At 42.9% G+C, this 13,918-nt stretch overlaps 3 protein-coding genes across 4 annotated transcripts in view; 1 reads left to right on the top strand and 2 right to left on the bottom strand.

The window, feature by feature from the left end:
- Positions 1-296: 296 nt before the first annotated feature.
- On the bottom strand, positions 297-3,201 carry cd164l2 (CD164 sialomucin-like 2). 2 transcript variants are annotated; one of them, XM_006787732.2, is made up of 6 exons: positions 2,940-3,201; positions 2,455-2,541; positions 2,166-2,258; positions 2,021-2,062; positions 1,688-1,847; positions 297-1,469 (listed from the first exon to the last, which is right to left on the bottom strand). In XM_006787732.2, the coding sequence occupies exons 1-6, from the start codon at positions 3,016-3,018 to the stop codon at positions 1,454-1,456; spliced, it is 477 nt and encodes a 158-aa protein (XP_006787795.1). In that variant the 5' UTR covers positions 3,019-3,201; the 3' UTR covers positions 297-1,453. The 2 variants fall into 2 exon arrangements, with proteins under 2 accessions (XP_006787795.1, XP_035762480.1); XM_035906587.2 differs by lacking the exon at positions 2,021-2,062.
- Positions 3,202-6,809: 3,608 nt separating this feature from the next.
- gpr3 (G protein-coupled receptor 3) lies at positions 6,810-9,701 on the top strand. The gene is made up of 2 exons (XM_006787733.2): positions 6,810-7,050; positions 8,130-9,701. The coding sequence occupies exon 2, from the start codon at positions 8,160-8,162 to the stop codon at positions 9,153-9,155; it is 996 nt and encodes a 331-aa protein (XP_006787796.1). The 5' UTR covers positions 6,810-7,050; positions 8,130-8,159; the 3' UTR covers positions 9,156-9,701.
- A 486-nt stretch (positions 9,702-10,187) lies between these two features.
- wasf2 (WASP family member 2) overlaps positions 10,188-13,918 on the bottom strand; it is an 11,096-nt gene continuing 7,365 nt past the window's right edge. The window contains exons 8-9 of the mRNA XM_006787734.3: positions 13,687-13,918; positions 10,188-11,571 (exon numbers count right to left, since the gene is read on the bottom strand). The exon at positions 13,687-13,918 is cut by the window's right edge and continues 238 nt beyond it. Coding sequence (XP_006787797.1) covers positions 11,411-11,571; positions 13,687-13,918 — 393 coding nt within the window. The 3' untranslated portion in view covers positions 10,188-11,410. The remainder of the gene's footprint in view (positions 11,572-13,686) is intronic.

Below are 13,918 nucleotides of genomic sequence, written 5' to 3'. Positions count from 1 at the left end.
TCTACCTTTAAGTACTCAGGAACCGCAAGTTGTGTTTGCATATTTAAATGCAAGAAAGCAAAGACATGCCAAACACACTGAGAGACACCTCTTCTTATTCCTAGTTTATTCAGGAAATCCAGTGTCATCACAAAAAAATCAAACAGCTCATATTAATGAGTTTAACCAACATTAGTATTATTTAAACAGGATCACCTCTATGTCACCTGTTTTATAACAGCAATCAAATGGTTCAAACTTTATTATAAATCTGAGAAATCAAGTCAGAGTTCTTCTCCATCACTACCACGTTGGTTTTTTTTTTTTTTTAAGATAGAAATTGTCTGAACTACTGACAGTAAGAGCATCAAAATAAAAGTAATGCACCACTAGGGTCATTACTGGAGGTTTTTATAAAGATTGAAATCCTGACTCTACTATTAGGGCTCAGGTTTTAGGTTATGGTGTGTCTTTCTCAGTGCAGGTTGTTATCACAGTTGTTATCTCTAACACTTCCTTTCCATCAGTGAGGTGCAGGTGTCCGAGCTGTAGCTTATTTTTTTTCCCCACTAAAATAAGACTGGCAGTAGCAGGCCACCATAAAACAGACGACCCCAAAGCTGGAAGCAGCGATGTCAGTGGCTATACAAGGACCTGCTGAAAATATTTAAACAATAACTGGTGAATGAATTAGCCTGCATGATTTTCTTCTCATGGAAATAGAAGAAGCATCACTGCTAGTAAAGCTATGAAATCACTCCTCAAACCATTTAAAATGTAGGATTACTTTTTTTTTTCTTCAAAAGGCACTAAAGGAAGACGTCTCCCTGCATCCGCAGCAGCACCAACACTCACTGCAACTTGACGGAAAGAGGTATAACAGCCTGTGAGTGGACTTTAGGACCTTGGTTACTATATTTATATTATATTAATCAATAATTTCATACATTACAGGTTAACATTTGGTTATATTTGTTTCAAAAAAACTCTAGAAAGTTATCAAAATGCACATGAACAGAAATGTACTCAAAGACGATGGATAAAATGTTTGTTGTGACCTTGTCTAAACTACAGCCTGAATTTAATAATATAACTGCACCACACTATTTATAACAGTATAAACACCTAAATTACTGTAATTTAAGGTGTATGGTGAATTGTATGATCACAAAGCAGTTGCATAAAATTCTGCAGAAATCAAAGTCTTGCTTGATCGTGCATCTAACACACTGATCGTGAACTGTAAATACTGCAGTGAGCTCATGCACAGACACTTGTTACACAATGCAGTATTTTGGGAATATGTCCTCGTACAAACACACCCATCCCCCAGGGGGTACACACAGGGACCAGACCAAAAAAACGACAGGGGGAAAAAGGGAGAGGAAAAAAGATTCTTGTCGTCATAACCAGATGAGTCACCGTTCTGCTGTCCTTCTCTGCACCGTCTGCTTGTCCGTCATTTATCTTGTCTTCACTGTGGCTGCTCTCTGCATGAAGACAGACAGAAGAGTGTGTATAGACAGATGGAAAGCGTGTGTGATCAGAATCAAAACAAGACAGGCAGAGATGCTGAAGGTGAACCGTTTGCGCTGTGCATCGTGTGTTGTTGACGATTCCTGCCACCAGAGGCTGCTGTTGCACTTAACACGTTTCTCACAAACGCGTGAGATTCTGTGTTCTCCAACACCTCCGCGCATAAACTCACATGGGGTCGTAGCTGCTCTGCTCTTTGGATTTGAGGAAGCGCATGGCGAAGAATCCGCCTGCCTGCAGACACAGCACGAGTATGATGCCGCCTATGAAGCTGGACATGTCGAACTTGGCCTGGGAGAACTCGGGGGAGGAGTTGGTGTTGCTGTCATCACCTTGAGGGAAATGACACAGAATTCACTGGTTGTTTTTATATATATATATATATCTATAAAGTGCTGACAGGGTTTTTAGCGGGTGGAGATGACTGGATTGCCTTTAGGAAATCTTTTAGTCAGCTGTTATGGGACTAGGAGATGACGTCTGAAGCAGAGTTGATTCAGTTTACCTGAAACGGTTTTACCACCTCCCGCAGCGACAGACTCTACAACTGGGGAATAAATTATGTAACAGGGTTATGAAGATGGCAGAAAAACACTTGATATCAAATCCCCCCCCCCCCCCCCCCCAAATTATGTTCATTTTTTTAATACCTGTGCACAATTCAGACACTCTGGTCCAGCTGCAGTTCATGCCGTTGTCTGCCGAATCCCCTTCATCGGTCACACACATGCCTGTATCATTGCCTGAGGGAGACAGACCCTGGCATCACTCAATAATTCAGTGATCTTCTACAAACCAGGGGAGCTAGTGTTACAGCAGCATCGGTGATTGAATTACTATCAGAGGTCACGTGTGTGTGTGTGTGTGTGTGTGTGTGTGTGTGTGTGTGTGTGTGTGTGTGTGTGTGTGTGTGTGTGTGTGTGTGCGCATGTGTGTCACCATTTGGACAAAGCCTCCAGACACAGCCTGTCAGGTTGAGCATGGAATCGCCGACACACAGGTCACATGACTCGGCTTGAGAACAATCTGTAGGAGGGACAACACTGGCAGTTAATTAGCAGTGTCAATCAAAACCCAGCTGGCTGGCCAGTGCCCATTTATTCTGAAGCAGCTTCATTATTATATGATATCCTGTTAGTTTGGACAGTATCTGAGAATGCAGAAGTTTATGATGATAAGAAAAAGATAATTGCTTCCTGTTAAACTCTCTTATTTGTGCTGCTTCTCGGTGTGTTAGTAATAATAGACAAGAAGCCATCTTACCAGTAAATAAGAAGTGAGACATTAATGAGGAAAGACAACAGATTAAAGCACGAAAATAGACAGCAGATGGCAAGCTTAGGAAGACACACAAGCCGGTTCAGTGCAAAATATACTGAAATGGACACCCTGTAAGAAAATAAAACATACAGATAGACCCATACCTGGCTGTAGATACACAGAATGGATCACTGCTAGAAGCAGCAGAGTGGAGGAGAGAACAGTAAATGTCACCAGCTGCATCCTGACTGCAACAGACACCTGCGAGCAACACCTGGAAACGTTGGCACTTAAAAGTGAGTTGATTTTAAAAACTAAAAAAAAGGCTTTGAATTTAAGTCTCCTCAGCTTGTCCTCGAAAGGGTTTCTGGAGGTGATGATAACCAGGACACAATGACAGATAGGAGTGAGGAGATCTGTGTAACATGAGCGCCACTAAACTTGGTTCCCTGGCAACCAACTGGCCCACCTCAAGTCACCTGAAATGCATGCCAGTTGGAACGGACTGACACCTGTTTACCTAAGCAGGCGGTGAACGTATACACACACCTTCATTCACACATATGTCCTTGTGAAGCCTATAAATTAAAGAAGGACTAATGGGAATAAACTGAGCTAAATTAGTGTTCATTTTGATGTTACCTGCACTTAAACGCATGACAAGGTTCTTTGTTTTCCCTGTTGGAACTCTGGATTTAGTGATATGGTTGCCTGCTTTGTTAAATTTTCTAAAATCCATGTTGTGGGGCCCTTGAATGTCTACGCTTCATTTAAACAGATGTTGATATTTTACGGCATGAAAAGGGTAATCATCAAAGTCACTTGCAGTCAGCTTCATCGGCACCAAATGTCATGTGATGCCCATGAAGATATCAAGAATAAAATAGCTGAAAAATGCTGTTGACCTTTTAAACCTGAGGTTTATGTTGCTATTGTAGCTAAAATTCATTCCTTCAATGTCTTTTGTGACTTATTGAGATTCTTTTATCTACCCAGATCCCCCAAAACATCCAAAATATGAACAGCTTCAAAAATAAATTCATGCTAATTCATGTTATTCATACTTACAGTAATACAAGTCAAAGAGGAGGAAGGTTTAATAGACCTTGAGCTGGATCTAACAAGAGCTAATAAGGTCTTCATATCCCTTTAAAGATTTCCAACAGGTTTCTGCTAAAAAAGCATTGGCTTTTCATCTATTCTGTACTCACATTTTTACCTCGGGGATGAAATTAAGATTTTTAAAAACTTTTTTACTGTATACCTTTTAAGCATCACCACCCACATATTGATAGAATATGTTTCTTGTACATTATCTGTGCAAATAAATATAAAATATCCCAGATAAATGTAAGAAAAGAGACAAAGAAAACCATGGTAACACTCTGTGACACTAGCCTAGATCGGGATGTTTGTAGTAATGTTACTCTTAATGTGTGATTAGTTGTGAAAGCTGAAGAGGTTACAGTTAAATCGCACATTCCTATTGGTAAAGCTGGATCTGGATGTAAAGGACCAGACGTGAATATTGAGCATTACTGTTTGAAACTACAGTTAAGTCCATATGGGATTTTGGACAATGACACATTATTTTTGTTTGACTACAAATCACGGCAGTATGTTTTGTTTTTTGATCCAACAATCCAGATGTAAATGAGGGGCAGACTTTGAGCTTTACTTCAAGTGGTTTAACAAAAGTATTGCATGATATGAGCAGTTTCAACAGCAATTAAGCAATGTTTCCTGGTTATTCCATGACAAATCAGGCTGGTGAGAGACCTGGAGTTGATTCCAAGTGTTGAACTCTGTAGATTTTCAGCAGAACTTTCAACATGAGGTCCAAAGAGACATAGATGTAGATGATGGAGGTAAGGCTGAAAAACCAAATAGTCCTGTTAGAGAAATAGCAAAATCCTTATAGGACAGGACAAATCAACAACTGACCTTCTCGGCTACACAAAAAGGCCTGAAAAGCAAAAAAAAAAAAACCCTCATCTGATTAAGAAAAACCCCTCACATCATCTAAACAAGGCACAGAGAATCTGTCCATGATGCCCAGGTGTTCTAGACTTCAGACTGTTTCATGTTTGTTAAACCATTTGATGTAAAGCTCAGGCTCTGCATCTGAATCACATCCTGGTTGTTTGATTTTAAAGCGACTGTGTTGATGTACAGAAAGGCAACATTACAAAAAAATGCGTCATTTCTAAAAACCTGTGGCGCATGGGGTTAGCTCAGAGTACAAAGGTGCTCAGGTTTTGCTATTTATAAGAGGCTCCACAACGTGCAGCTGGGCAAATGCATCAGCACAAGCTGCACAAGTGCTTCCGACCTTTTAAATTGTCGCTTTGTGATGCAGATGCACTGAGTCACAGCCCCCAATCAGGCCGCAGGGGAAAAAAACGTGCACCGAGTCCAGGATCACGACAAAACTTTGCAGCTTTATGCAACGATCGCCACCTCCTCCACTCACACTGACGTGGCTCCTTTAGCTCCCACATCTCATATGCTCTGGCACCTATTGTCTGGGTAGATCTTTCTTCAGAGTGGCTCGTGTGTGTTAGGAAGCAAAGAAAACACACACACAAAGGGATATTCCGCAATCCTGTTCCACACGATTTCCTCCTCCGCTGTGGGCAAGCAATCTACAACACCGGCCACAGACTAGTTTACACTCCACGGAGCACTGCTAGTATTAGAAAAGATATACATGACATAATAACATAAAGGACAGGGTGGCACACGCACACACAAATAATCTATAATTATTAAGTGTTTTACATTAATGTAAAGCACAGTTAATATTTTAACAAAATTGTTTAATGCTGTGTAAAAAGAAGTGGGTAACTTGAGCAGAGCAGCCGTGATTCTGCAGAAATTTGTAGAAGCTGCTTAATACCGGCGACATTTACGAAGGTGACAAGTGTTGAGCCTCAACTCAGCTCGGTGACGTAGGAGGGGTGTATCGACAGGAAGCGTGTCCTAATATGGCTCGAACAAGACGAGATTCCCCCAGTTAGCTCAGCGCCGTGCGCCACCACGCAGACAGCTGTTGAGCCCAGCCTGTAGCGTCCTACGCTCCGTGTCAAACCGGGGGAAGCCACGAATCCCCTGCTGCTGTATTACTGTAGGGGAGGTGGGGGCGTGTGTTTCTGTGAAGCGATACTAAAAAATCAAAAAAGACGAGACAAATACGGTTGACAATAAGCAAAATGTACGATTGATTCCTGTCTTTGCTGGATTGTAGGAAAGCCCTCACCACCCACAGCCTAAACACAAATGCTCAATCCTCTTAGAAGATTTCTAAATGATTGTGAGGCTGTGCGAGGCTCATAAAGACAAGTTATATCTATATATCTATTTATCTTTCTACATATATAATATATATGTATGCTGATGTTATTTTGAAAACAGTTTTAGTGTATAATACTTCTTGAATTTTACCCAGCACTCCATATTAGTATACCCATATCTCTGTTAGTGCAACCATGCACGCACAGGCCAGTTTTTCACCACTTCACCCTCAAGAATAGTTCACCTATGTGCTTTACATAAATTTAAATTGTGTTTAAAAAGAGTTCAGTGTGTGCTAAAGCTGCTCCCCATCATTCGTTCATTCAGCAGGCTCTCTGTCTCCCTGTACGACATCTCCCCATGAGTCATACTCTGAGATTCAGCACCGTGGACAGCGCCAGCGCTTTGCGTTGTGCGCTCACAGCTGCCAAGTTCCAGCCCTGCCCAACACAAACTCGTATCCTCACCTTCAGCAAGGGGTTTGGGTCTTATTGAGAAAACGTGTGTGTCCGTCGATGGTCGTTATTTGCAAGAAATGAGAGCATTAGCGAGCCGCAGTGGGAGGGGCGACGGGGCTCTGCCGCATTTTTCTGAATGAAATTACTCCATGGACGTCCCCTCCCACTTCCCCCCGCATCCCTGGCGTCGTCCCTTGATTGGTCGAGGCTCCCAGTCACTGACGTCAGACAGACTCTTGTGGATGATCCCGCGCGCAAGAACATTCATTCTGCCTCCAGTGAGCGATTCGGGGAGCTTGAAGAAGGAGAGATGCAAGCGACGCCAGGTGAGAGTTTGGCGCAACTTTGGTGAAGACGGGAACGCGGAGCTGTGTCTACACGGGAACCGTCGGTATTTAAACCTGCTGTCGAGCCTTACGGCGAACAGCCTCACCTCGGCTCCATCACCTGTGCTGGATCTTACAGGAGAAAGAGAGAAAAAAATCAGTGTGACTCCCGCAGAGGACTGACTCGTTTAAATAAGGTGAGAGGAATTTAGTACATGCTTGCTAACGTGTCTCGGTACGTGCATGTGTTGGGGGACACGCTCTACGGTGCAGTGAACCCGCATTTGTATGATACTAAAGGGTCCCCTGCGTTAGGAGGTGGGATATACCTCCTCACTGTGGGAACGGAGAAAGAGCGCCGGGTGGGGGGGGGGGCTCGGTGCCCTAGGAGAGCAGAAATAATGCGCAAATAACGTTCCTGCAGGACGTCCAGTTTGTTATAAGATAAGATCCTTAGATTCGCAGATTTTCTCATGGATGCATGTTGCACGTAGAATTTATTCGAGGTTCTGTGCCTCTGCTGTGCGGCATCACGAGGAAAACCCAGACTGTGGCTTACATAATAAATCGAGTTTACATATAGCCACGCACAGATATGCCTTAAGCTGTAATCCTATTTTAAAATGATGCAGTTCATTCATTCTTTTCAGTGGGCAGCAAATGAGAGCCCACCTTTTACAGTCACGTGTTAGCCTGGTGATTAATTAAATATTATATATCTATCCTAAACCATTCAAAATACATAGCCTATTGGTTGACTGGAAGTTTCGCTCCTTCCCGCAAGAAGGACGTGACGTCCCAAAATACAAACACATAGATTTTGTTAACTGTTAAAAAACAAACAAAAAACAAACATTTGAAAAAAAACATTTGAAAAAAAGTGATCATTTAAAAAAAAAAAACCTTATATTGGCTTTCAAGACTACTTTTTTTCTACATAGCTATTGGAAAGTAGTTTTTTTGTGTTGTTTTCCCAAAATGGAGTAGGTAATGATATCACAAAGAGCAGGAGAACACAATATCTGAAGGTCTTATAGTGGTAGGATGGTTTCTCAATAGCTCAGCCGTGTTGGATTACAAGATTATAGCATTTGAAGCAGTGCATTAACACATCAAGTGCTCTTCTGCTCTGTGTGATGCTACAGCCTGCATCCTGTGGCTCAAACCACACCAGCTTCTGTTTCTGGAAATGCTGTTCGATGAACATGTGGGAGCTGTGGTAGTGACTCATCTTTCTGATAGTAACGTATTTCTCAATTTTTTCTCTCTTCTTTAGGTTTTATTGGTGTGACTGCTGAACCAAACAATGATCCTGAACGCCACAGACTTGGGCTGGGATTCTGAATCCTCAGGTGCAGAGCCCATCATCCCATCAGACCAACTGGAAAGGTCATCTGCTTATGAACTTCCACCTCTCACAGCGTGGGGCGTGGCCCTCTGTGTTTCAGGGACCCTCATTGCGACTGAGAATGCCATCGTAGTCACCACCATCCTGGCCACCTCGTCTCTTCGTGCCCCTGTCTTCCTGCTGCTTGCCAGCCTTGGTATGGCTGATCTTCTGGCTGGTGTGGCGCTGATTCTGCACTTCCTCTTCATGTTCTGTGTGGAGCCCAGTGATTGGTCAGAACTGCTGACCTCAGGACTACTGGTGACATCACTGACTGCCTCCCTCTGTAGCCTAATGGGTGTTGCCCTGGACAGGTACCTGTCTCTGAGCCACGCCCTCACCTATGGCTCAGGCCAGTCGCGGCGGAGAGCCGCCATCCTCCTGCTGCTGGTCTGGTTGGGTGCATGCATGATTGGGGCGGGGCCAGCAATGGGATGGCACTGTCTTGAAGACCCAAATTCCTGTTCTGTAGCACGACCTCTGACCCGGACATATCTATCGCTGCTGTGTGGGGGCTTCCTAGTGGTTGTAATGGTAACCCTGCAATTGTACGCTGGGATCTGCCGTGTCGCTAGGCGGCATGCCCATGCCATCGCTACCCAAAGGCATTTCCTCCCTTCCAATCAGTCATATGCAAGCAAGCACGGTAGCGGGAGAGGTTTCTCTAGGTTGCTCCTGGTCCTCAGTGTGTTTGTGGGCTGCTGGATGCCCTTCTCCCTCTGGGGGCTGCTGGGAGATGCGTCCAGCCCTCCTCTGTACACATATGCCACCTTGGTGCCAGCTGCAGGCAGCTCCCTACTAAACCCCATTCTCTACAGTCTGAGACACAAAGACATTCGCAAGGTGCTGCTCCACGCCTGCTGCCCACACAGATACTCACACAGCACACACATACACTACCCTGTTGATGTGTAAACTGCCAAACCAAAGCAGACTCAACCCAACATAAGATCTATGCCAGACATATCACCGTTTGTGTGCCAAAATACACTCATTGCTGCACTGACTGTCACTTGGATCCAGAACGAGGAGTCTCTGACACATGCATACTCCCACACGCGCAGGCAGCACTTTTCAGAGATAAAAGTGTTTCTACAAATCAGAATGTACTGAGCTGTCCTGGCTGGTGGCCATCTTGGGACAAAAGATACTGTTTGTGCTGTGTACCTCATCCTCAGTCAACTGTAGCTTCACTGGATTCCCAGAAGAAAAAAATCACAGAAATACTATAATGTGTATTATACATATATATAAAACAGACTTGATGAGTATCGGCACTTTACAACAGGATTGGACAGATTATAAATGGAAGCCTTTCACAGTGTAATGACATGTGATCCAAAGCCTGAGTTCATTTACTTGAATGTCTGCAAAGCAACATGTTCTATAATGTTGAGAGTATATTTTGCACATGTTGCTAAAGGCACTTTGAAACATACTGACAGTATGTTCGAGTTGCACAACCAGTTTTTTTTTTTTTTAAAAAGGAATATTTTATACTGATGAATAATAAATGATTTTTTTCTACCAAGTGACGTCATCCTTCTTCACTGCTAGCAGGGCTTTTAGTGCTTGTCTCTTTCCATCTCTCACTCTTTAACTCGGACCGCTGCTGCTGTTCCTGTATCTTAAATTATTTCGTGTTCGAAGCAATGGGCGATGTTATTACCGTCCTGGAGCACCCACTGCATCCTTGAAGCAGCCGTGGCATGAGAATGCGGCGATTATGCAAGAGGTTTCTCTCTCCTCCTACCACTGAAAATTTCTGCAGTCAGTTCGTTTTCACACTCTCTACACACGCGGCACCGAGGGCTATGAAAGGTGTCCAGCAAAGACATAAAGAGGATGAGTCACGGAAAGCCTGAGCAGAGCTTTTTTTTCCTCCTTCAAGGTTTAACCTCTTACTTAAGACATCATAGCACACACACCAAGAATCTGAACAGTCAGTGAAATTCACTCTCTTTATTGAAAGAACTAATCATTTGGAAATTTAAGGCAGGAGAAGCAGATCTTTGGCTAAGCATGCCGTGTCATGGTGCATTAACACAGACAGACTTAAAAGAAAAGGCACTCATCATCATAGTTTTGGAGAAAGCTGACAGAAACCTGTATTGCTAACCAAATTAAGGCACAGACACTGAAATTCAGTATAAAAAGGCACTGTGATTAAAGCAACAGATTCTAGTTGATCCCCAGAAAATCTCAGAATACAATTGCAGGAAGAAAAACATAAGAAAAGTAAAATACATTAGCCAAAAAAATAACATTAAAAATAAAAATCAAGTTATTAATGTTAATTTCTGCATATGTTAAGTATGGCAAACTTATCCAACACTCCTGGTGTCTGACATCAGCCAATACCTCTCTCCTTATCTCACTGAATAATTAACTACTGAGTTTGTTTATGAGCTACAACCACAAGACAAAGGTTCTCATGAAACCACTTAAAAAACAAAGAAAAAGTGAGAAGACAAAATACAAAATGTAATAAAACTGTGCTTTGTAGGGATTTAAAGTGATTGAATTAATAATCCATAGATATAAACTTTACATCCGTATCACATAATCTATGAAGAAGCTTGTCTTTCCATCGATACGTATAACTACTGTGAACTGAAGCTGTTGCATGTGTGTGTGTGTGTGTTTGTGTTCGACTTTACTCTCTATTATCTGTTGCCATAATGCACCACAGCCACTAAAAACCAGGCTTTAAGCCCTCAGCAAAGGATACCTGACTGTAACAGACACGCAGAGAGAGGCGGAGGTGATGCATTTAGGCACGCGCTCAGGAGAGACGTGCGTCACATCACATAGCGCTCTTGCATCAATAACAGCCATGTGTCATCCAATGAGAATTAATGGCAAACTAGGACGAAACCAGACACGCTCGCTCCATTTATAATTCTGCCATAAATTATTTTGAATATATACGTGACCGGATCGAGGAATGTGATTTGAAATTGGTCACAGGCAAATACAACATGCACACGTCCTCTCAAAGTGACCAGCTTTCACACAAAAAATACACAGACCTCTGTGCTGTTTGTACTTGAAGGCTGGAATCTGAATGGGAATGCACAGGTGTTTTCTAAGACTGAGGAAGAAGACAAACAAACAAACAACCACACACACAAACACGCACACGGTAGTGAGAGGAAAAGGGATGGCGATCAATCGGACCAGTCATCGTCCTCTCCGAACTCGGAGGAGTCGTCCTCGCTGTCGCTGCACTCCACGGCGATACGGCGCGACAGGATGGCGGCCACGTCGTTGCCAAAGTGATCCCTCTTCTCCTGCTCCCGCTGTTCCTCCACCTTCCGCAGGTTGAAACCTGAAAGCGTGTTAAACGGTTTAAAGGCGTGTTCAACATCTGAGTAATCTTTATCCAGCTTAACTCTGTCATTATTTAGGTCATTCATAGAAAAACGTTGTCATCACTGACTATCAGGGTAATCAGGGAGCTGGCAGATAGTAGTCACAAATCATGTATGACACTTGAAGGAAAGAGTCCACATACTCAATACTTAAAATGCAGTTTTTAAGTATTTAATATCATTCGAGACCACCACACACTGTCTTTTTAAAAGCTGAACGTGTTACCTAAGGTCTTTGACTTAATAAATTACAGCTCAGTGACATAATTCATTTCCTCCTCTGCCCTCTTCCCTGCTGTGCTGACACAGAGACATACTGCTTTCCAGATAATGGTTTGAGGCGAGTGGGAATTGACTGCAGCGTTAAAGTCTACAACAAATCAACTAAGTTTAAAATAAACAGCTCATAAAGCTCAACAATAACACACGATTAGCATATCATTTTGTATGTATCACAGGATGATGAGAACCATATGGCTGTGAAGAGGGATTATCAGTTTGACTGCAGAGCTGGAGGAGTCAAGGACATCACACTTATTTATGTAAGCCACAACATGTTGTGGAGAAAATACTCACTGCCGAGTGGAGAAAACAAAAAACAAACCCAAAAAAACAAAAACAAATCATTCAGGGTTTTGAAGGACTTTTCTTGTCAGCAGCCTTGATTCAAATTAATGGTTAAAACGATCAAAATAAACTTAATAGCCACTTTATTCACCTGCTGTTAATGCAAATGTCTCATTAGCCAATCACATGACCGTAACCAAAAAACATTTACGTGGCACAGTTGTTGATGCCAGAGTACTTCAGAAACTGCCGATCTACTGGGATTTCCCCAAACAACCATCTCTAGGGCTTAAAACACTAAAGAAATGTTTCCTGGTCTGAGTTTTGATTTCAGATTGTAGGGTCAGAATGGACGCTGGTGTAATAGTAGGAGGATATTTTCTTGGCAGACTTTAAGTACCAGCCGATCGTTATACAGCACAGTCTAGTACTGTTGCTGACCATGTCAATGTCCATGACCAGAGTGTAACACATCATGTCACAAAGCTCAAATCATCTCAAACTGGCTTCTTGACCATGAGTTCCCGTTTGTAGGTCCACGTTTTTTTATGCATGCCACTTTGTTTATACTCCTGCTCAAACGTATCACACTGTTTCACTCACTGACAGCTGGGAGTAAAAAATGTGTCAAAAAACAGCGGCAGGCAGCAGGGACCAAATTAAGTAGTAAACATTGCAGGATTCAATATATTTTTTCCTCTAATCTGCTTTGTAAATGTTTCGCAAGTAAGGGAATGCACAGACAAAGTAAATGGTGACATGTCAGTGTGCACAAACGCAGAGCAGATATCTTCTTTACTCTTTGGTAGTTCAAGTATTGTGTTAGTGCTTAAATCTTTATCTGAGAAACTAACACTGATAATCACGTTTTAGAACAATAGTGGTGTTAAAAGAAAAGGGTGTGCATATCTCACTGCTAGATGTCAGTGGATTGCAGTCAACTGATATCTATTTTCTCACATTTCCCAATTCAAGTGCATAAATTAAGCTACGGAGGCTGTTGTAGGACAAAAAACAACAACTCTGGAGTGTTTTGTTCAGAGGGAAAGTGTGCTTTTTAAGACTCTTTAACCATGTCAGCTGCTTGAAGATGAGAGGGCTGCATGTCTTATCTCCTGCCAAGAAGTAATTTTGAAAATACCAGGAATAAATAAGCATGTTTTTGCACTTTTTTCTGATTTACAGCCCTGACTTCAATTTAGGAGATGAGGCTTGATGTGAGGAGGAACAGATGATGCTTTATTTAGATGCCACTGCTGTTGTCTCTTCATGTTTTCATTACTTTGGTGAAGGGGCCCCGTTCTCCCGTGATAAAAGATAAGTCTGATCTTTTATATCTTGATTCTGACACAAATTAAAGTTTGCGACACAAGAACGCCTACGAGTTCATTCTTCATGGTTCGTTATATATGTATGTTTGTTATGTGTTGCAGGTTTTATTTGTTTCCCATGTTTGAGACTTTGGTCCAGCCCATGAGGCCCGAGGTGTTCCTGCGGTGCATTACCTTGTCGGATGGCCTGCAGCAGGTCGCTGCGAGCGTCACTGACGGGCTCTGGCTGAGGTTTGGGAGCAGAACTGGCTGTTACCCCGCCAGAAGGTGGCGGACGAGGAGCAGAACTTTCGAAAGGTGGTGGAGGAGGACCGGGGGGAGGCGGTGGAGGAGGTGGTGGCGGTGGACCCCCGCCTGCAGGCATAGGTGGTGGAGGAGGGATGGCGGACATAGATGGGGGAGGAGG

Source organism: Neolamprologus brichardi, chromosome 22 (genome assembly GCF_056152115.1).
Source record: "Neolamprologus brichardi isolate AB-2024 chromosome 22, ASM5615211v1, whole genome shotgun sequence".
NCBI classification, from domain to species: Eukaryota; Metazoa; Chordata; class Actinopteri; order Cichliformes; family Cichlidae; genus Neolamprologus; species Neolamprologus brichardi.
The sequence above is the reverse complement of the archived record's forward strand: the minus strand, read 5'-3'. Positions and strand labels throughout refer to the sequence as shown.

Bases quoted from the DNA above. Each gene is read 5' to 3' on its own strand.
- cd164l2 (XM_006787732.2), bottom strand. From the start codon at position 3,018: ATGCAGCTGGTGACATTTACTGTTCTCTCCTCCACTCTGCTGCTTCTA. The intron at 2,542-2,939 runs GTATGGGTCTAT...TCCCTCCTACAG, and splicing joins TTCTGTGTATCTACAGCCAG to ATTGTTCTCAAGCCGAGTCA. The intron at 2,063-2,165 runs GTATTAAAAAAA...TTTATTCCCCAG, and splicing joins AGTGTCTGAATTGTGCACAG to TTGTAGAGTCTGTCGCTGCG.
- gpr3 (XM_006787733.2), top strand. From the start codon at position 8,160: ATGATCCTGAACGCCACAGACTTGGGCTGGGATTCTGAATCCTCAGGT.